The 23,660-nt window shown below is 49.9% G+C and overlaps 1 protein-coding gene across 3 annotated transcripts in view; it reads right to left on the bottom strand.

Annotated features, from left to right (window-relative positions):
- Positions 1-9,569: 9,569 nt before the first annotated feature.
- The window catches only part of fgd3 (FYVE, RhoGEF and PH domain containing 3), a 78,859-nt gene continuing 64,768 nt past the window's right edge, over positions 9,570-23,660 (bottom strand). For all 3 annotated transcript variants that reach the window (XM_004914180.4, XM_012961791.3, XM_002941737.5), the window contains 6 exons: positions 20,496-20,597; positions 19,389-19,451; positions 18,180-18,302; positions 17,675-17,824; positions 15,828-15,968; positions 9,570-12,097 (listed from right to left, as the gene is read on the bottom strand). In XM_004914180.4, coding sequence (XP_004914237.2) covers positions 11,873-12,097; positions 15,828-15,968; positions 17,675-17,824; positions 18,180-18,302; positions 19,389-19,451; positions 20,496-20,597 — 804 coding nt within the window. In that variant the 3' untranslated portion in view covers positions 9,570-11,872. The remainder of the gene's footprint in view (positions 12,098-15,827; positions 15,969-17,674; positions 17,825-18,179; positions 18,303-19,388; positions 19,452-20,495; positions 20,598-23,660) is intronic.

The following is a 23,660-nucleotide window of genomic DNA, read 5'->3' as shown; positions in this document are numbered from 1 at the left end:
GATCAATAGATTCCACGCAGGTCACAAGGCTCAGGGAACAGCTTTCTCCGAAGTAAATTAAATGACAAACGGCTTCGCTCAGTGGGGAGGGAACTGTCCAATTACACACAAATCATTGGGCAATTACAGAACGGTACAAAAATATCAGTGAAATCTCTTCCTGCCCAGTCTGGCCACCATGTTTGATTTCATATGCACCAGTGTGTGCAAGATGGGGACAGTAGGGCAAGATGGAGACAGTAGGGCAAGATGGAGACAGTAGGGCAAGATGGAGACAGTAGGGCAAGATGGAGACAGTAGGGCAAGATGGGGACAGTAGGGCAAGATGGAGACAGTAGGGCAAGATGGAGACAGTAGGGCAAGATGGGGACAGTAGGGCAAGATGGAGACAGTAGGGCAAGATGGGGACAGTAGGGCAAGATGGGGACAGTAGGGCAAGATGGAGACAGTAGGGCAAGATGGGGACAGTAGGGCAAGATGGAGACAGTAGGGCAAGATGGGGACAGTAGGGCAAGATGGGGACAGTAGGGCAAGATGGAGACAGTAGGGCAAGATGGAGACAGTAGGGCAAGATGGAGACAGTAGGGCAAGATGGAGACAGTAGGGCAAGATGGAGACAGTAGGACAAGATGGAGACAGTAGGACAAGATGGAGACAGTAGGGCAAGATGGAGACAGTAGGGCAAGATGGAGACAGTAGGGCAAGATGGAGACAGTAGGGCAAGATGGAGACAGTAGGGCAAGATGGAGACAGTAGGGCAAGATGGAGACAGTAGGGCAAGATGGAGACAGTAGGGCAAGATGGGGACAGTAGGGCAAGATGGAGACAGTAGGACAAGATGGAGACAGAAGGGCAAGATGGAGACAGTAGGGCAAGATGGAGACAGTAGGGCAAGATGGAGACAGTAGGGCAAGATGGAGACAGTAGGGCAAGATGGAGACAGTAGGGCAAGATGGAGACAGAAGGGCAAAATGGAGACAGTAGGACAGGATGGAGACAGTAGGGCAAGATGGAGACAGTAGGGCAAGATGGAGACAGTAGGACAAGATGGAGACAGTAGGGCAAGATGGAGACAGTAGGGCAAGATGGGGACAGTAGGGCAAGATGGAGACAGTAGGGCAAGATGGAGACAGTAGGGCAAGATGGGGACAGTAGGGCAAGATGGAGACAGTAGGGCAAGATGGGGACAGTAGGGCAAGATGGGGACAGTAGGGCAAGATGGAGACAGTAGGGCAAGATGGGGACAGTAGGGCAAGATGGAGACAGTAGGGCAAGATGGGGACAGTAGGGCAAGATGGGGACAGTAGGGCAAGATGGGGACAGTAGGGCAAGATGGAGACAGTAGGACAAGATGGAGACAGTAGGGCAAGATGGAGACAGTAGGGCAAGATGGAGACAGTAGGGCAAGATGGAGACAGTAGGGCAAGATGGAGACAGTAGGACAAGATGGAGACAGTAGGGCAAGATGGAGACAGTAGGACAAGATGGAGACAGTAGGGCAAGATGGAGACAGTAGGGCAAGATGGAGACAGTAGGGCAAGATGGAGACAGTAGGGCAAGATGGAGACAGTAGGACAAGATGGAGACAGTAGGGCAAGATGGAGACAGTAGGACAAGATGGAGACAGTAGGGCAAGAAGGAGGCAGTAGGACAAGATGGAGACAGTAGGGCAAGATGGGGACAGTAGGACAAGATGGAGACAGTAGGACAAGATGGAGACAGTAGGGCAAGAAGGAGGCAGTAGGACAAGATGGGGACAGTAGGGCAAGATGGAGACAGTAGGGCAAGATGGAGACAGTAGGGCAAGATGGAGACAGTAGGACAAGATGGAGACAGTAGGGCAAGATGGAGACAGTAGGACAAGATGGAGACAGTAGGGCAAGAAGGAGGCAGTAGGACAAGATGGAGACAGTAGGGCAAGATGGAGACAGTAGGGCAAGAAGGAGGCAGTAGGACAAGATGGAGACAGTAGGGCAAGATGGGGACAGTAGGACAAGATGGAGACAGTAGGACAAGATGGAGACAGTAGGGCAAGAAGGAGGCAGTAGGACAAGATGGAGACAGTAGGGCAAGATGGAGACAGTAGGGCAAGAAGGAGGCAGTAGGACAAGATGGAGACAGTAGGGCAAGATGGGGACAGTAGGACAAGATGGAGACAGTAGGACAAGATGGAGACAGTAGGGCAAGAAGGAGGCAGTAGGACAAGATGGAGGCAGTAGGACAAGATGGAGACAGGGGGCTGTTTGCACTGAGCCCCTCCAAAGATTTTCCCTTTATGCCACAATAAATCCCTGATTATAGGGTTAATGGCGGCGTCTCCAGTCACTGCTTTATATAGAGAATTAGGTAGCGCGGTGCAGAGAGCGCAATTAGAATAAAATGTAGCAGCGGGGAGAAAGCGGCGCAGGGAAATGTAATATTTGGCTATGAATTCACAAGCGCCAGAAATATCCACTTTAGAACCTGCTCATTAGTACCGGGCCCGGCCGGGGCGGCGCTGGCAGAACCATTAGGCGAGACAAATGCCATTTACGGAAATCAGGTTTCTCGCCTGAAAGTCGCGTAATTATCACAGACGAATAATAATATTCTCCCATTTCAACTTCAGAGTCGGAATCAATTTCTCTGCGTCCGACCCGCACCATTATGGATCGGACTCATCAGCAGAACCACTTACCGGCCCTAGAGATGTGGCCCTATTATGGGAGGCGCTTTACTCGCAGCGGCCAAAGAGAAAATCAGTCTGGCCCGAAAGGTTCTGCCCAGAAGGTTCTGTCCTATACAACGGGGTAACATTTCCCACAAACCCAGGGCACAAATAAGCACTCACCCCAAATCCCCCCCTAACTGGCCTTCAGGCTGGGCCCCCTTAGCCCATAACAAGGTTACAGATATATAGAAACATTGGGGTAACAGTCACCCCGCTATAGTTCCAGGGGTACCCAGGGCACAAATAAGCACTCACCCCAAATCCCCCCCTAACTGGCCTTCAGGCTGGGCCCCCTTAGCCCATAACAAGGTTACAGATATATAGAAACATTGGGGTAACAGTCACCCCGCTATAGTTCCAGGGGTACCCAGGGCACAAATAAGCACCCCAAATCCCCCCCTAACTGGCCTTCAGGCTGGGCCCCCTTAGCCCATAACAAGGTTACAGATATATAGAAACATTGGGGTAACAGTCACCCCGCTATAGTTCCAGGGGTACCCAGGGCACAAATAAGCACTCACCCCAAATCCCCCCCTAACTGGCCTTCAGGCTGGGCCCCCTTAGCCCATAACAAGGTTACAGATATATAGAAACATTGGGGTAACAGTCACCCCGCTATAGTTCCAGGGGTACCCAGGGCACAAATAAGCACTCACCTCAAATCCCCCCCTAACTGGCCTTCAGGCTGGGCCCCCTTAGCCCATAACAAGGTTACAGATATATAGAAACATTGGGGTAACAGTCACCCCGCTATAGTTCCAGGGGTACCCAGGGCACAAATAAGCACTCACCCCAAATCCCCCCCTAACTGACCTTCAGGCTGGGCCCCCTTAGCCCATAACAAGGTTACAGATATATAGAAACATTGGGGTAACAGTCACCCCGCTATAGTTCCAGGGGTACCCAGGGCACAAGCACTCACCCCAAATCCCCCCCCTAACTGGCCTTCAGGCTGGGCCCCCTTAGCCCATAACAAGGTTACAGATATATAGAAACATTGGGGTAACAGTCACCCCGCTATAGTTCCAGGGGTACCCAGGGCACAAATAAGCACTCACCCCAAATCCCCCCCTAACTGGCCTTCAGGCTGGGCCCCCTTAGCCCATAACAAGGTTACAGATATATAGAAACATTGGGGTAACAGTCACCCCGCTATAGTTCCAGGGGTACCCAGGGCACAAGCACTCACCCCAAATCCCCCCCTAACTGGCCTTCAGGCTGGGCCCCCTTAGCCCATAACAAGGTTACAGATATATAGAAACATTGGGGTAACAGTCACCCCGCTATAGTTCCAGGGGTACCCAGGGCACAAATAAGCACTCACCCCAAATCCCCCCCTAACTGGCCTTCAGGCTGGGCCCCCTTAGCCCATAACAAGGTTACAGATATATAGAAACATTGGGGTAACAGTCACCCTGCTATAGTTCCAGGGGTACCCAGGGCACAAATAAACACTCACCCCAAATCCCCCCTAACTGGCCTTCAGGCTGGGCCCCCTTAGCCCATAACAAGGTTACAGATATATAGAAACATTGGGGTAACAGTCACCCCGCTATAGTTCCAGGGGTACCCAGGGCACAAATAAGCACTCACCCCAAATCCCCCCCTAACTGGCCTTCAGGCTGGGCCCCCTTAGCCCATAACAAGGTTACAGATATATAGAAACATTGGGGTAACAGTCACCCTGCTATAGTTCCAGGGGTACCCAGGGCACAAATAAGCACTGCTTGGGGATCATTATGGGATGTTTCCCCCCCTCTCTCACTAAGGGAAACGTCCCGGTGCCTTTTTGCTGCACATATATTATCTTTGCAATGAGAAGTTTAATGGGGGCCGGGGGGCCGGGGGCACAGACACAGCGAGAGATTCCGCAGATTCTAATGATTAAAATGGGTCAGTGCCGATTATTTGTTATCGGCTGAAGGAGAATCTCTGTCACCCTAAATCTCATCACTTCTGCTCAGCACCCAAGCACCTCCCCTGGCAGCACCCAAAATCATTAATAAAGTGCAATAAGCAAAGACTCCTCCCCTCCCGTCTGTACCGACATTAATGGCACTTACTCTCCCGCTGCCTGGCACAGCTACACGGTACCCGGGCACAGAAAGGGTATCTCTCTGTACAGGCTATGGGCAAACTTAGGGGGCTGTTCCTGCTGAATTGTGCTTAGTACAGGGGAATCCCTATGTGCCATAGTTTTATGGTATCTCTCTGTACAGGCTATGGGCAAACTTAGGGGGCTGTTCCTGCTGAATTGTGCTTAGTACAGGGGAATCCCTATGTGCCATAGTTTTATGGTATCTCTCTGTACAGGCTATGAGCAAACTTAGGGGGCTGTTCCTGCTGAATTGTGCTTAGTACAGGGGAATCCCTATGTGCCATAGTTTTATGGTATCTCTCTGTACAGGCTATGGGCAAACTTAGGGGGCTGTTCCTGCTGAATTGTGCTTAGTACAGGGGAATCCCTATGTGCCATAGTTTTATGGTATCTCTCTGTACAGGCTATGAGCAAACTTAGGGGGCTGTTCCTGCTGAATTGTGCTTAGTACAGGGGAATCCCTATGTGCCATAGTTTTATGGTATCTCTCTGTACAGGCTATGGGCAAACTTAGGGGGCTGTTCCTGCTGAATTGTGCTTAAATAACCTATATAGTAGATGCTGTGAGTGATAGTTCCATATAAGCCCAGTCTGGGGAGGGGACCTCACAGGTTGGATTAGTGAGTTCCGGGGGCTGTAGGTGGATGTTGCAAGGTCAGAAGATTGAGTTGCACTGTGGGTTCTCACATCTGTTCCCCATGTCTATTTACGCCGCAGTGTCAGTAGTCGTGTTGCTTGGCTGAGCCGCGCGGTGTTTAGTTAATCTCTCCCTTTAATCTCCAGGCCTGGGCGGCTGCCAACAGTTATAGAGCATCGGGCCGAGCGGAAGAACAGGGAACGGGGAGAGAAGGGCGGATACAGGAGATAGGATTTAGTATGAGAACAATCCATCAGTCTGACACACAGGGCCCTGTCTGCTAAGCTGCAGATTAAAGGGGATATAAACCCAAAATGACAAATTGAAAATTCTAAGCAACTCCCCAATATCCATTCATTCCTCATTCTCTTCTCTGCACTGCTGGTTCTGACTCCTGATACAACTCCCCAATACCCATTCATCCCTCATTCTCACTGGGTTTATAGTTATGTGTAACTGTCACTGTGTCTGTCCCTTTCCCTTCCCTGCACTGCTGGTTCTGACTCCTGATACAACTCCCCAATATCCATTCATTCCTCATTCTCACTGGGTTTATAGTTATGTGTAACTGTCACTGTGTCTGTCCCTTTCCCTTCCCTGCACTGCTGGTTCTGACTCCTGATACAACTCCCCAATATCCATTCATTCCTCATTCTCACTGGGTTTATAGTTATGTGTAACTGTCACTGTGTCTGTCCCTTTCCCTTCCCTGCACTGCTGGTTCTGACTCCTGATACAACTCCCCAATATCCATTCATCCCTCATTCTCACTGGGTTTATAGTTATGTGTAACTGTCACTGTGTCTGTCCCTTTCCCTTCCCTGCACTGCTGGTTCTGACTCCTGATACAACTCCCCAATACCCATTCATTCCTCATTCTCACTGGGTTTATAGTTATGTGTAACTGTCACTGTGTCTGTCCCTTTCCCTTCCCTGCACTGCTGGTTCTGACTCCTGATACAACTCCCCAATACCCATTCATCCCTCATTCTCACTGGGTTTATAGTTATGTGTAACTGTCACTGTGTCTGTCCCTTTCCCTTCCCTGCACTGCTGGTTCTGACTCCTGATACAACTCCCCAATATCCATTCATTCCTCATTCTCACTGGGTTTATAGTTATGTGTAACTGTCACTGTGTCTGTCCCTTTCCCTTCCCTGCACTGCTGGTTCTGACTCCTGATACAACTCCCCAATATCCATTCATTCCTCATTCTCACTGGGTTTATAGTTATGTGTAACTGTCACTGTGTCTGTCCCTTTCCCTTCCCTGCACTGCTGGTTCTGACTCCTGATACAGCTTCCCATGTATGTAGGTACCTAAATGCCTCTGGATTAGTTGCAAATGAAATAAGTTGCCCTTGGGGGGAATTGGCCACATACAACTGAGTGGTCGGTAGGTACAAACATGTCCCATAATTCATTTATATTCATTTTAATTTCTCACATGAAATCTGGGGCAGTATTGCCCATAAGGAGGGTTCCGAGGGGCAGTAATTGCCCATAAGGAGGGTTGCGAGGGGCAGTAATTGCCCATAAGGAGGATGACGAGGGGCAGTAATTGCCCATAAGGAGGGTTGCGAGGGGCAGTAATTGCCCATAAGGAGGATGACGAGGGGCAGTAATTGCCCATAAGGAGGATGACGAGGGGCAGTAATTGCCCATAAGGAGGGTTACGAGGGGCAGTAATTGCCCATAAGGAGGATGACGAGGGGCAGTAATTGCCCATAAGGAGGATGACGAGGGGCAGTAATTGCCCATAAGGAGGGTTACGAGGGGCAGGATAAAGGGCAAGTCAAACTGCGGGACGATGGAGAAATGGGCCGTAAATCGCTGATTTAGCAAATGAGCCCAGAAGTCGTTGCTGCTGAATGTGAATTTGGATTAAATTACTGTGAAAAATCTCACGGAACGTTCTGCCTGCGACATAAATTCTCCCAAATCTCCGTAAATCTTCTTGTTACTCATTAACCGGGAATCATTTTTGTAATTAATGGGTTTGAATGAGGAGTTTGTACTGGGCCAGGGGCTGCCAGGCGTGGGGGTTGTTAGTGTGGGGACCCCGGGCAACTAATAGGAATGGATTGTTCCACCTACCCCCCCCCAGACAGATATGGCGCCGCCCCCTGGGCAGGAGTTAGAGTTGCCTCCTTTGGTCTCTGGGCAGGGGGGGCAGGGGGTGCCATCACGGGGGCAGAGCAATGATGTCATGGTTGATGTCAGGAGGTGGGGCCATGGCAACCTGCGATTGGCTGTTCATTGCTTCAATCATGGAGTCACCTGTCCAGAATTCCTCATCTGGAAAACCGGGCAGGCAGTTTGGACCCAGACAACCCCTCCAAAAACCGGGCTGCCAGATTAGAACAGAGAGGAGGGATCTCTTGGATCATGAATCCTGAGATAGCAATCCAAGGGGTCAAATGGGAACTCTCGGATAACCGCTCCTTAGTCACCAGAGGTCAAACAAGAAGCCCTTGGATCATGGATCATGAATTCTGATGAAGCAATCCAAGGGTTCAAAGGAGAAGCTTTTCGATCATTAGTCCTGAGACAAAATTCCAATGGGTCAACCAGGAAGCCCTTGGATCACGAGTCCTGAGACACATATCCAATGGGTCAACCAGGAAGACCTTGGATCCGGAGTCCTGAGACAACAATCCAATGGATCAACCAGGAAGCCCTTGGATCATGAGTCCTGAGACACAAATCCAATGGGTCAACCAGGAAGCCCTTGGATCATGAGTCCTGAGACACAAATCCAATGGGTCAACCAGGAAGACCTTGGATCATGTGCACTGAGACAAAAATCCAATGGGTCAACCAGGAAGCCCTTGGATCACGAGTCCTGAGACACATATCCAATGGGTCAACCAGGAAGACCTTGGATCCGGAGTCCTGAGACAACAATCCAATGGATCAACCAGGAAGCCCTTGGATCATGAGTCCTGAGACACAAATCCAATGGGTCAACCAGGAAGCCCTTGGATCATGAGTCCTGAGACACAAATCCAATGGGTCAACCAGGAAGCCCTTGGATCATGAGTCCTGAGACACAAATCCAATGGGTCAACCAGAAAGCCCTTGGATCATGAGTCCTGAGACACAAATCCAATGAGTCAACCAGGAAGCCCTTGGATCATGAGTCATGAGAGACAAACCCAATGGGTCAACCAGGAAACCCTTGGATCATGAGTCCTGAGACACAAATCCAATGGGTCAACCAGAAAGCCCTTGGATCACGAGTCCTGAGACAAAAATCCAATGGGTCAACCAGAAAGCCCTTGGATCACGAGTCCTGAGACAAAAATCCAATGGGTCAACCAGGAAGCCCTTGGATCACGAGTCCTGAGACAAAAATCCAATGGGTCAACCAGAAAGCCCTTGGATCACGAGTCCTGAGACAAAAATCCAATGGGTCAACCAGGAAGCCCTTGGATCATGAGTCCCGAGAGAAAAATCCAATGGGTCAACCAGGAAACCCTTGGATCATGAGTAATGAGAGACAAATCCAATAGATCAACCAGGAAGCCCTTGGATCATGAGTCATGAGAGACAAATCCAATGGGTCAACCAGGAAGCCCTTGGATCATGAGTCCTGAGAGAAAAATCCAATGGGTCAACCAGAAAACCCTTGGATCATGAGTCCTGAGAGAAAAATCCAATGGGTCAACCAGGAAGCCCTTGGATCACGAGTCCTGAGACAACAATCCAATGGGTCAACCAGGAAGACCTTGGATCATGTGCACTGAGACAAAAATCCAATGGGTCAACCAGGAAGCCCTTGGATTCCAAGTCCTGAGACAAAAACCCAATGGGTCAACCAGGAAGCCCTTGGATCACGAATCCTGAGACAAAAACCCAATGGGTCAACCAGGAAGCCCTTGGATCACGAGTCCTGAGACAAAAACCCAATGGGTCAACCAGGAAGCCCTTGGATCACGAATCCTGAGAAAAAAACCCAATGGGTCAACCAGGAAGCCCTTGGATCATGAGTCCTGAGACACAAATCCAATGGGTCAACCAGGAAGCCCTTGGATCATACATAAATACCTTCAGAGAGTTCCCCAAGGTACAAAGGCCCATTGGCCTCCAGGCAACACAAATACAAGTTGGGTCTGTGCTAAACATTTTATTAGCTTATTTTTTTTTTAAACATTTGAAAATATGTATATTATACAAATTATATTTACAAATCATAAATAAAATCACAGATTATCCAATAATAATTAAAAAAAAAACAAGACAACTTCCCAGTTGGGCTAAAACCGCGGCCGAACACGTTATTTCTATGTCCAGGAAACATGCGAAAGGTGCTTGGTCTGTGGCCCCCTGGCCCCGCCCACTCAGCAAGGTCCCGCCCACTCAGCAAGGTCCCACCCACTCAGCAAGGTCCCACAGGGATAATACAGAAAGTCACATGACAGATTTGCTTTATAATCCACTTATTATTCTTCTGTAGAACTATGGAACACGCGGCACGGTTATCTGGGTGGGGGACACTGGGGAGGGGACTCTGGGTGGGGGACTCTGGGGACCATGGCAGAGAGTTTCTATGGGGGAATATGGAGCATTAGGGGAGTCATGCTCAGTGGCTGGACACCGGCACAGAATCAATGAGGGACCTACATGTCCCACAGAGCATCGAAGGTCAATTGTTCTGCCCAAGTAAAGAACCGGTAGGGTTGGAACGGCTCAAAACAGGAGACCCAGTGGGTCCAACATTGCAACAGAGCACTACCTACCTACCTAATGAAAGACACTTTCGAACCCTGACACCAACTCTTCTACCTTCCTGTCCACATTAGAACCAGTAACCCCAGAGGAGATTGCATTTCAGTCTCTTCCTAAGAAGACACCCTCAGTAGACCTACACCAACTACTCAACACTAGGGCTTGGCAAGTCCAATGAGGGCAAGTTCTAGCAACTGGCCAAGTCTACTTCCCTCGTTCCTTATGTAAAGTCCTTGATCGATGGTAGCAATCACCTCTAATGAGCTTTACCTTTGCAGATGTGGACAACTAGAATCTTAAAGAAGTTGGGGTCATAAACATCTTCTGCGCTACCTCCCTGGTTACCATTCTGCACCTGTAGGTTTATAAGTGGGAGCTGCATAGCAACATTCATAGCAACCCTATGTGAAGTTGCTCAGCCTTGTCTTGACTTGGATGAACATCGCTAGCTGCTGGGGATTGGGCAGGCCAAATGGAGTCCTTACTGACCACCATCCTCATCTTTCAACCATAACAGGTTCCTTCCTCAACAAAGACTTCACCACACTCTTCATTACTATCACAGGCTGGGATTTACCCATTGGCAGATCCTTGAAGGACTTGGGTAGAAGATTTGCCACCACAACTTTGCAGCTAAGCCAGCAACCTTCACCCCCAATCCATGCAAACCCTCTGGGATGTTATATCCTGGAAGCCGACCTGCTGAGACAACAAAAGATGACCATTGATGACGGGTTCCTGTTTGTTCTAGGCTGCTTTGACCCTGAGAGCTGGTTCCCCTTTATTATCTGTTGGCCACCAAGCCAAAGCTGAAGGGTTGGACACATAGATTGACTGTAGACACCTACACACAGCTGGTATCCCCTAGCTTGCTTATTGGCCGCCTTCTCATGTTCAATAGGGGCTGAGGGCTCCTACGAAGACCATGGAAGTGCCCTAATACCAGTTCTTACACCTCCCAGTTGACAACAGAACCTGTGTGCCCCGCGGATCTCTGTAGGACCTCTCTGTAGGACCCCCGCGGATCTCTGTAGGACCTCTCTGTAGGACCCCGCAGATCTCTGTAGGACGCCGTGGATCTCTGTAGGACCTCTCTCTAGGACCCCACGTATCTCTGTAGGACCCCGCGGATCTCTGTAGGGCCCCGCGGATCTCTGTAGGGCCCCCATGGATCTCTGTAGGGCCCCGCGGATCTCTGTAGGGCCCCGCGGATCTCTGTAGGGCCCCCATGGATCTCTGTAGGACCCCACCTCTTGTGCTTTTATCACTCTGACATAAAGAGCTTGGATAATCTTTACAGCTATTCACATATACAACCAGCACGGAACAATATCTGGGATTTTCTTTGTTAAATACACATATACAGAACGTTGTGCTACGGACACGGTGGGGTGAATCCTACTATTATGGCTCTTGCCCGACCCCCCAACCATCCGTCCCGAATGAGGTCAAAACATCATCGTACAAAGGGGACGCGACAGACATACAACTGGACGTACAAACAACTGGTTTCCTACGGATACAGACGCAGGGACAAACGGCCAACAACTCCCAGCATCCCGTGCAAGTCAAGAGTCCGGCCATAGCCGGAGAGGTACGTGTTGGCGCCCCCTGGTGTACAGCGAGTTACGTGCAGGACAAAGTCTCTCCTGGGTCCTAGTGGAGATTCCCAGTCGGCTTCAAGAGCACAAGAGGTTCTAGAGCTTTTCTGGATCCTCTGCCACAATGGGGGGGTCCCCCCGAGAGGCTTTACTGAGAATCCCCTTCCACTTCTGCAGCAAATCCTCATCCTCCGCCCCGAAGAACAGAACTTGCTGCGACTGCGACAGTTTAAATACGTGTTTCAAGTCCACTTTGTCACCGGCGCTTGGCAAACCCACTTCGTATCCTGGCAACGGTATTGCCCGGGGGGGCCGCCCATCCTGAAATAAAGGGTAAAATCGGGTTAAATGTGCCGTAAAGACTAATACATGGAATGATGTACCCCCTACTGTAAATGATAAGGATATTAGCAGTCACTGAGGGGTTCTGTGCCCCCCATATAAAGGCACAAGGCTGCAGGCTGAGTTATACAGGGAACTCTGAGTATCACTCATGTATTATAAGGGATAATGTACCCCCTACTGTAAATGATAAGGATATTAGCAGTCACTGAGGGGTTCTGTGCCCATATAAAGGCACAAGGCTGCAGGCTGAGTTATACAGGGAACTCTGAGTATCACTCATGTATTATAAGGGATAATGTACCCCCTGCTGTAAATGATAAGGATATTAGCAGTCACTGAGGGGTTCTGTGCCCCCCATATAAAGGCACAAGGCTGCAGGCTGAGTTATACAGGGAACTCTGAGTATCACTCATGTATTATAAGGGATAATGTACCCCCTACTGTAAATGATAAGGATATTAGCAGTCACTGAGGGGTTCTGTGCCCCCCATATAAAGGCACAAGGCTGCAGGCTGAGTTATACAGGGAACTCTGAGTATCACTCATGTATTATAAGGGATAATGTACCCCCTACTGTAAATGATAAGGATATTAGCAGTCACTGAGGGGTTCTGTGCCCATATTATAATATCCTCATATTAATCCACAAGTTTCAGTGAATCATGTGACAGATATGACATCACTAAGCAGCGATTATAAGGATATAATTTACAGGATACTCGTGCCCATTGTGTATTATAAGGTTATAAATGAATCACAGGAATAAAGGCAAAGTGTAACCACACGATGGGAATATTATGGCATCGCAGTTCCCTGAGCAGAAGACCCAGCGGGTTACACACAGGAATACGGTCGGGTGTCTCTCATTAGAGCGCGGCAGTCACAACTCCAGAGAGAGAGAGATTTGGGCAGAGGGGAGCGGCGCCAGGAATACGTTTGTGGCTCATTATCTGAATAACAAAGGGAAATTTCTGCCGACAAATTGGAAAAGGAAATTGAAATGATCTCTTTCTCCTTCTCTCCTGCCGCTCGGTGTGACTGTTCCGCTGCCGGAGAGGCCTTTATTGCCCCACGGGGGGTACAAGTTGGGCAGTTTGTAATGGACTGAGCAACATCCCTGTCTGTATCAGGTCATGGCTGGAACCGACACCGAGTGGTAAATCCACGAGTATCAGGATCCACTGAGCCCAGGGAAGGGCCACAGCATGGCTAGGTGCCCCCGGGTACTGGGCCTGTATTGGGCAATCTGGGGTTTGGGCAGAGCTCTGCAGGGAAGGGTATGGGGCATCAGGGAGACAGCGGGGGCACAATGGGCCTGTATTGGGCAATCTGGGGTTTGGGCAGAGCTCTGCAGGGAAGGGTATGGGGCATCATGGAGACAGCGGGGCACAATAGGAGACGGCGAGGTGCCAGGGAGACGGAGGGGCACAATGGGAGACGGCGGGGGCACCAGGGAGACAGCAGGGTGCCAGGGAGGCAGCGGAGCGCAATGGGAGACAGCGGGGTGCCAGGGAGACAGCGGGGCACAATGGGAGACGGCGGGGCACAATGGGAGACGGCGGGGGCACCAGGGAGACGGAGGGGCACAATAGGAGACAGCGGGGCACAATGGGAGACAGCGGGGCACAATGGGAGACAGCGGGGGCACCAGGGAGACAGCGGGGGCACAATGGGAGACAGCGGGGGCACAATGGGAGACAGCGGGGGCACAATGGGAGACAGCGGGGGCACAATGGGAGACAGCGGGGGCACAATGGGAGACAGCGGGGGCACAATGGGAGACAGCGGGGGCACAATGGGAGACAGCAGGGGCACCAGGGAGACAGCAGGGGCACCAGGGAGACAGCGGGGGCACAATGGGAGACAGCGGGGGCACAATGCGAGACAGCGGGGGCACAATGGGAGACAGCGGGGCACAATGGGAGACAGCGGGGTGCCAGGGAGACAGCGGGGCACAATGGGAGACGGCGGGGGCACCAGGGAGACAGAGGGGCACAATGGGAGACAGCGGGGCACAATGGGAGACAGCAGGGGCACCAGGGAGACAGCAGGGTGCCAGGGAGACAGCAGGGGCACAATGGGAGACAGCAGGGTGCCAGGGAGACAGCAGGGGCACAATGGGAGACAGCAGGGTGCCAGGGAGACAGCAGGGGCACAATGGGAGACAGCAGGGGCACAATGGGAGACAGCGGGGGCACAATTGGAGACAGCGGGTGGGTCGGTAGAGAGTGCTAGCAGGGAGCCCAGACGGGCGGAACACAGAGGAAAGAGAGAGGTGACAGGGAGGGAAGTGCAGTTTATTCGGTTGGAGCAGAGACAGTTCTGAGTAAATCCTGCACTAAATGGACCTGCGGTGCTGATAGGCTGAGGGGCCGGGGGGCTGAGGGGCCGGGGGGGGCTGAGGGGCCGGGGGGCTGAGGGGGCCGGGGGCCACGGAACAGCTCCGAGCAAATCCCTAATATACACTTATTTGCCTCTAAAAACCCCGTCATTCCTCAGCGCAGGGAAGCGACTCCTGAGCTTTATGTCTGGGCATTAAAGTCGCACAGTGTGACCTGCCGACTGCGCGTCTCCCCATCTCTGTCACGTAATAAACATAATTGCGCTTGAACAGCGCCACGGAACAAGTCACATCATTTTATTCACTTTCCCTCTTTATGTGACCCACTCCCCCCCCACCCCAGAATGTTCCGGAACAAAAGACTCATCTCTACAGAACTTTCCCACTGCCCAGTCCCTGCCTTCCGGAACATTAAAGGGGCAGCTTACCTTTAAATTAGCTTTAAACATGATGTAGACATTGATATTCTGAGACAATTTGCAATTGGTCTTCATTTTTTATGGTTTTCCAGTTATTAAGATTTTTGTTCAGCAGCTCTCCATTTGTTATTTTAGCAGCTATCTGGTTGCTGGGGTGTTAAGAAAGATGGGTATGTGAATAGGGGAGGGGCTGAATAGAAAGATAAGGAATAAAAAGTAACAATAACAATAAAACTGGAGCCTCACAGAGCAATAGGGTTTGGCTGCCGGGGTCAGTGACCCCCATTTGAAAGCTGGAAAGGGGCAAAAAACTATATAAACTAAAATCTAAATAAATAATGAAGACCAATTGCAAAGTTGCTAGGAATAGGCCATTCTATTACATACTAAAAGTTAACTTAAAACGTTATGTTATAGAATGGCCAGTTCTAAGCAACTTTTCAATTGGTCTTCATTATTTATTATAGTTTTTGAATTATTTACCTTTCCCTTCTGACTCTTTGCAGCTTTCAAATGGGGGTCACTGACCCCGGCAGCCAAACCCTATTGCTCTGTGAGGCTCCAGTTTTATTGTTACTGTTACTTTTTATTCCTTATCTTTCTATTCAGCCCCTCCCCTATTCATATACCAGTCTCTCATCCAAACCACTCCCTGGTTGCTAAGGTAATTTGAACCCTAGCAACCAGATAGCTGCCAATTTAGCATCCTAAACACACCTAAAAACAGGGTGCAAAGTACAAAACACCGGGACAGTCTGCCTTCCATGCTAGATGTATTGGGTCCAAAACAAAGCACTAGAACCTGCAGGCTCCCCATGAATACAGTGCTGCCTTTGTCAGGTACAGGTGTATTCAGCTGTACCTTCAGGACTCATATCTGACTATAACTCCCATAATGCCCAGCTGCCCACTGAAGGTAACAGGCCGTTCCTAATAAACCCCTCACCTGGCTGCCCCCCTGCAGATACATGACGAGGGGCTCGTTCCTGGGCACCGACACCCACACTTTCGTCCACGTTCTCCCCTTCTCCAGGAACAGGAGGCTACTGCTGAACACACAGTTTTCCGGAGACAAGGAATTCTGCTTCTATAGAGAGAGAGTGGGGAACAGTCAGAAGCGCCGGGGGCGGAGTCATTTTAATCACCCAATAAATGTGCCACATTAATCCTTATTAAACTCCCAAGTAGTTGATTGGCCGCTAAAGATGGTGCCGTAAATTACTATAAAGCGGGTCCGGCTCAGTGTAATGAATGAATGCTCGGCTTGTACTGACTTAGTCTGACTGGGGGTAAATGGGGGTGATATATTATAAGGGATACTGTACCCCCTACTGTAAATGATAAGGATATTAGCAGTCACTGAGGGGTTCTGTGCCCCCCATATAAAGGCACAAGGCTGCAGGCTGAGTTATACAGGGAACTCTGAGTATCACTCATGTATTATAAGGGATAATGTACCCCCTACTGTAAATGATAAGGATATTAGCAGTCACTGAGGGGTTCTGTGCCCCCCATATAAAGGCACAAGGCTGCAGGCTGAGTTATACAGGGAACTCTGAGTATCACTCATGTATTATAAGGGATAATGTACCCCCTACTGTAAATGATAAGGATATTAGCAGTCACTGAGGGGTTCTGTGCCCCCCATATAAAGGCACAAGGCTGCAGGCTGAGTTATACAGGGAACTCTGAGTATCACTCATGTATTATAAGGGATAATGTACCCCCTACTGTAAATGATAAGGATATTAGCAGTCACTGAGGGGTTCTGTGCCCCCCATATAAAGGCACAAGGCTGCAGGCTGAGTTATACAGGGAACTCTGAGTATCACTCATGTATTATAAGGGATAATGTACCCCCTACTGTAAATGATAAGGATATTAGCAGTCACTGAGGGGTTCTGTGCCCCCCATATAAAGGCACAAGGCTGCAGGCTGAGTTATACAGGGAACTCTGAGTATCACTCATGTATTATAAGGGATAATGTACCCCCTACTGTAAATGATAAGGATATTAGCAGTCACTGAGGGGTTCTGTGCCCCCCATATAAAGGCACAAGGCTGCAGGCTGAGTTATACAGGGAACTCTGAGTATCACTCATGTATTATAAGGGATAATGTACCCCCTACTGTAAATGATAAGGATATTAGCAGTCACTGAGGGGTTCTGTGCCCCCCATATAAAGGCACAAGGCTGCAGGCTGAGTTATACAGGGAACTCTGAGTATCACTCATGTATTATAAGGGATAATGTACCCCCTACTGTAAATGATAAGGATATTAGCAGTCACTGAGGGGTTCTGTGCCCCCCATATAAAGGCACAAGGCTGCAGGCTGAGTTATACAGGGAACTCTGAGTATCACTCATGTATTATAAGGGATAATGTACCCCCTACTGTAAATGATAAGGATATTAGCAGTCACTGAGGGGTTCTGTGCCCCCCATATAAAGGCACAAGGCTGCAGGCTGAGTTATACAGGGAACTCTGAGTATCACTCATGTATTATAAGGGATAATGTACCCCCTACTGTAAATGATAAGGATATTAGCAGTCACTGAGAGGTAAATGGGGGTAATTAAAGGAGAACTAAATCCTTAAACAGAATCTGGCCGGAAATGCTGTATGTAAAACTCTGTACTTGCTGTTCTGGCCCAGAGGGGCAACAGCCCTATACCTGTAATGGTTCAGGCTTCCAGCCCCCAGCAGCCCCCCATCTTGTTAGCCCATCTTTTGTGTGTCAGTGGCACCGCACATGCTCAGTGGGCTGCTGGGTATCTTAGGAAATTCCTACCTCCACTTTCTTCTTTGTGTCCCCCGACTCTGTGGTGCCCCCCGGACTCCCCGAGACAGAGGAGACGAGAGGGAAACACTCCTTACAGACCCGGTTATGCCGACTGTTCTCCGCCAGCAGCTTGAACTCCGAGCACTTTGCGCAAATCACCTGCAAACAACCAGAAACAATCACCGTCGGCCCAATCCGATCTGTGCGGGGTTAAAGGCCACACAATCTGCGTCTGACATTTCTACTAATTACAGTTTAACGAGCAGCACCTTCCCCCCGAGGAAATCAGCCAATGGAACGACAGCAGCGCTTACGGCACCGGCGCCATTTTATACCCTCACTCGCCGGAGTGGGAACACTCTAAGGGCCAGGAAGGTTACTAAGGCTGCTGGGAGTTGCAGTGTAGGTGCAGCTGGGGGGCCCCAGGCTGTGTTCCCCTATTACTACCCCCACCCCAGGGAATGCTGGGTACGCGCTGCTCTATCACAAAGCGTCACTGCTGGACACGACTTACGGCGCCGCATTGCTTGCAGTGGTGCCTGCGCTTCGTTATGGAGTTGAAACTCTCCCCGCAGCCCTTGCAGTTTTGCTTCTCCTTCTCCCGCTTTATCTTACAGGATTTCCGGAAGGAATCGGCCTGTGGGGGAGACAAGAAGATGAGCGTCAGCAGCACCCCCACTTTCCCCCAATGGCACCCCCAAACCCACAGAACACAATGCAGAATGTTGTTGCTATGTATCTAAGCACTAGTGCTGCCTAAGCTTTACTTCCCCTTTAAAGCAGAGCTGCTGACTAAATAAAAGCCCCCGGGGGGGCGGCCGGCGCTTGTGAGGAAAAGGCAGTATTTTTAGCCCGTGCCCTCAAACTGCGAGTGTTCTGCCAAGTCCGACCCGACGCTCAGCAAGTGATTTACAAGTAGGAAATGTGTTAATTAGAAGATATTCCAGGACACAAATAGGGAGACGCCATTGGCTTCCTGAGCATGACTGCCCCCTGCTGGTGCATCTTGGGAAATGGTCTGTTACAGAGCTGCACTGTCCCAAGTGGGTCACAGGTTCCGAATTACGGAAAAGGCCAATTCCCATGGAATCAAGTAATTCACATTTATAAAAATGATTCCCTTTTCTCTGTAATAATAAAACAGTACCTGTACTTGATCCCAACTAAGATATAATTACCCCTTATTGGGGGCAGAACAGCCCTATTGGGTTTATTTAATAGTTAAATGATTCCCTTTTCTCTGTAATAATAAAACAGTACCTGTACTTGATCCCAACTAAGATATAATTACCCCTTATTGGGGCAGAACAGCCCTATTGGGTTTATTTCATGGTTAAATGATTCCCTTTTCTCTGTAATAATAAAGCAGTACCTGTACTTGATCCCAACTAAGATATAATTACCCCTTATTGGGGCAGAACAGTCCTATTGGGTTTATTTAATGGTTAAATGATTCCCTTTTCTCTGTAATAATAAAACAGTACCTGTACTTGATCCCAACTAAGATATAATTACCCCTTATTGGGGCAGAACAGCCCTATTGGGTTTATTTCATGGTTAAATGATTCCCTTTTCTCTGTAATAATAAAACAGTACCTGTACTTGATCCCAACTAAGATATAATTACCCCTTATTGGGGCAGAACAGTTTAATATTGAGCCGACCCAGGGGTACAAACTGGAACCATACTGCTTGGCCCCAGTGCAACCAACGGAAAACCTACCCCTCCAGGAGAGCTGCAGCCGTCCATCCCTGAGGAATAATCCGGGGGGCCCGTGCCCGGCACCTACAGAGGCAATAAGAGAGCTCAGCGTCACCCCGAAACCTTCATTCTCCCTACAGCCAACATCTATGGCAACATCCTGGTTTATGGCAAACAGACAGGGCCAACTGGACCTACTGGGCCCCACACCAGTGGGAATAAGAACATAAAGCTGTCTAATCCCCCCCCAAGAATGCTTGGCTGCTGCTGTATGTTCTGGGACATTAAAGGGGCCAATTCTTAGCAACTTTTCAATTGGTCTCCATTATTTATCTGTTATAGTTTTTGAACTATTTGCCTTCTTCTGACTCTTTGCAACTTTCAAATGGGGGTCACTGACCCCGGCAGCCAAACCCTATTGCTCTGTGATTATTGTTATTCTTTATTATTGTTATTTTTTGGTACTTATATTTCTATTGAGTCCACCCCTATTCATATATCAGTCTTCCATTCAAACCACCCCCTGGTTGCTAAGGTAATTTGAAACCTAGCAACTAGATAGCTGCTGAACAAAAACTGAAATAATTAAAAAACTACCAATAATAAAAAATGAAGACCAATTGCAAATTGCCTCAGAATATCACTCTGTACATCAGACTAATAGTCAGCCAGTCGCTTCTCCATACGCCGGGAAGTGATTGGTTACAGGGAAACAGTCGGACGTTGCAGCTCGTTTCTCAGCAGCCGATTGGGGGAGATTTATTAGGGGACCCGGCTCTTTAGGCAAATTATGGAAACCAATTAAACGCCGAACACATTTCTATGGATTTAGGAGGCAATTACATGGGGTTCATTTCCCGCAGAAGTAATTAAATATCGCAGAGCCATAAATGGGGAGGATTTACAGCCGGACTGGAAGCAGAATGGGTCCAATACACTAAATATTCCCGCTCCCTCGCCGGCGCCGAACAGACACTCAGGTTTATAACGAGCTTCTCTGGTCGTAAAGAATTTAATTTCAACAGAGAAAAACGCTGCATTTATAGATATGGGGCCGTTATATTCGCTCTACAGAGATTAAAGGGTAAGTTAACACATAGGAAGCACCGGGGTGGGTTCCCTGCTCACCGGGGAATCGGGGCAATGCTCATCGTCTCTGGAAAAGGAACTGTTAAACGCCCGGAAGGTCTCGCTGTTCTGTTTGTGCTTCTCGATCGTGGCTTGGATGACCTAGAACGTTCCAAAAACACCGACTTTCAATCAATTGTATTCATTTTAAAGGGGAAGCTAAAGCAACAAGGGGAACCAATGAACCCCACTGGCAGAGGGATCACTAACCCTGTGTATCTGCCCATTGGGTCTGATACCTGTGGGGGCTCTGTATGATCTATGGGGGTCTCACTGAGAGAAAGGGAATCAACTGCAGCTTCACTGGGAGGGGGGGGGGAAGCAGATTATTCACATGGTCTGACAACAGGGCAATCATCTATAGGGTATTAACGAGGGCAGAGGGGCTATCATCTATAGGGTATTAACGAGGGCAGAGGGGCAATCATCTATAGGGTCTTAACGAGGGCAGAGGGGCTATCATCTATAGGGTATTAACGAGGGCAGAGGGGCAATCATCTATAGGGTCTTAACTAGGGCAGAGGGGCAATCATCTATAGGGTCTTAATGAGGGCAGAGGGGCAATCATCTATAGGGTCTTAACGAGGGCAGGGGGGCTATCATCTATAGGGTCTTAACTAGGGCAGAGGGGCAATCATCTATAGGGTCTTAACGAGGGCAGAGGGGCAATCATCTATAGGGTCTTAACGAGGGCAGGGGGGCTATCATCTATAGGGTCTTAACTAGGGCAGAGGGGCAATCATCTATAGGGTCTTAACGAGGGCAGAGGGGCAATCATCTATAGGGTCTTAACTAGGGCAGAGGGGCAATCATCTATAGGGTCTTAACGAGGGCAGAGGGGCAATCATCTATAGGGTCTTAACGAGGGCAGGGGGGGCAATCATCTATAGGGTCTTAACTAGGGCAGAGGGGCAATCATCTATAGGGTCTTAACGAGGGCAGAGGGGCAATCATCTATAGGGTCTTAACGAGGGCAGGGGGCTATCATCTATAGGGTCTTAACGAGGGCAGGGGGGCAATCATCTATAGGGTCTTAATGAGGGCAGAGGGGCTATCATCTATAGGGTCTTAACGAGGGCAGGGGGGCAATCATCTATAGGGTCTTAACGAGGGCAGAGGGGCAATCATCTATAGGGTCTTAACGAGGGCAGAGGGGCAATCATCTATAGGGTCTTAACGAGGGCAGGGGGGCAATCATCTATAGGGTCTAGATGGTTTGATGGAGACAAAAGACACCCCACCTACAGGGTCTGAAGGCTATAAATGACCCCGATAACTTTTTCTTACCCAGGGCAGCTCATACTGCCCCTACTTGCCCCACAGGCTTACCCAGGGCAGCTCATACTGCCCCTCCTTGCCCCTCAGGTCTCCTTACCCAGGGCAGCTCATACTGCCCCTCCTTGCCCCACAGGTCTCCTTACCCAGGGCAGCTCATACTGCCCCTCCTTGCCCCACAGGTTCCCTTACCCAGGGCAGCTCATACTGCCCCTCCTTGCCCCACAGGTCTCCTTACCCAGGGCAGCTCATACTGCCCCTCCTTGCCCCACAGGTCTCCTTACCCAGGGCAGCTCATACTGCCCCTCCTTGCCCCACAGGTCTCCTTACCCAGGGCAGCTCATACTGCCCCTCCTTGCCCCACAGGTTCCCTTACCCAGGGCAGCTCATACTGCCCCTCCTTGCCCCACAGGTTCCCTTACCCAGGGCAGCTCATACTGCCCCTCCTTGCCCCACAGGTCTCCTTACCCAGGGCAGCTCATACTGCCCCTCCTTGCCCCACAGGTCTCCTTACCCAGGGCAGCTCATACTGCCCCTCCTTGCCCCTCAGGTCTCCTTACCCAGGGCAGCTCATACTGCCCCTCCTTGCCCCTCAGGTCTCCTTACCCAGGGCAGCTCATACTGCCCCTCCTTGCCCCACAGGCTTACCCAGGGCAGCTCATACTGCCCCTCCTTGCCCCACAGGTTCCCTTACCCAGGGCAGCTCATACTGCCCCTCCTTGCCCCTCAGGTCTCCTTACCCATGGCAGCTCATACTGCCCCTCCTTGCCCCTCAGGTCTCCTTACCCAGGGCAGCTCATACTGCCCCTCCTTGCCCCACAGGCTTACCCAGGGCAGCTCATACTGCCCCTCCTTGCCCCACAGGCTTACCCAGGGCAGCTCATACTGCCCCTCCTTGCCCCACAGGCTTACCCAGGGCAGCTCATACTGCCCCTCCTTGCCCCTCAGGTCTCCTTACCCAGGGCAGCTCATACTGCCCCTCCTTGCCCCACAGGTTCCCTTACCCAGGGCAGCTCATACTGCCCCTCCTTGCCCCACAGGTTCCCTTACCCAGGGCAGCTCATACTGCCCCTCCTTGCCCCACAGGCTTACCCAGGGCAGCTCATACTGCCCCTCCTTGCCCCACAGGCTTACCCAGGGCAGCTCATACTGCCCCTCCTTGCCCCACAGGCTTACCCAGGGCAGCTCATACTGCCCCTATTTGCCCCACAGGCTTACCCAGGGCAGCTCATACTGCCAGTAGATACAAATACTCAGTTTGTTTAAAGCTGGAATCATATAAAAGAATCACATCTCTTTGAGGGATTATAGTTATTAAATACTGAGAAATTCACTGGGGGGGGGGGGGGGGGCAACGGCTGATCTGCCCAAACCTGCTGCTCCCACTCACAGCCAGTAATGCCTCCATCTGCTCTTCCCTTGCACCATAGCAATTATTTCCTTTATTGGGGGGTTGGGGGCATCTTTTTAGTAAAATCCCGAGTATAAATCACGGGGACTGTGCTGTCATTATTCATAGTTCCATTTCCCTATAGACAAATCCCACACCAAGGGCTGCATATCTGCCATTCAAACCCTATTATATACATAAAATAACTATATATACTGTATATATACATGGTACATTAATAACCTGTTCTTATATGCTGCAATGTGCCGGACTGACCAGCAGGGGGAGCCCATTTCCTATGAAACCATCACAGTTCCCAGACTGACAGTTGCATTTCTCATATGAATCAATAGTTGGGAATCACTGACAGTTACAAGGGACATAAACATCAATATCTACATCATTCCGACTTTAACAAGTTCTTATTATTATGCATTTCAAGGGGAAGTTCACCCTAAACAACTTCTTAACGGGGCAGTTCACCTTTCTGTTAACTTTTA

The sequence above is a fragment of the Xenopus tropicalis genome, chromosome 4 (assembly GCF_000004195.4).
Source record: "Xenopus tropicalis strain Nigerian chromosome 4, UCB_Xtro_10.0, whole genome shotgun sequence".
NCBI classification, from domain to species: domain Eukaryota; kingdom Metazoa; phylum Chordata; class Amphibia; order Anura; family Pipidae; genus Xenopus; species Xenopus tropicalis.
This window is presented reverse-complemented; position numbering and strand designations above follow the sequence as displayed.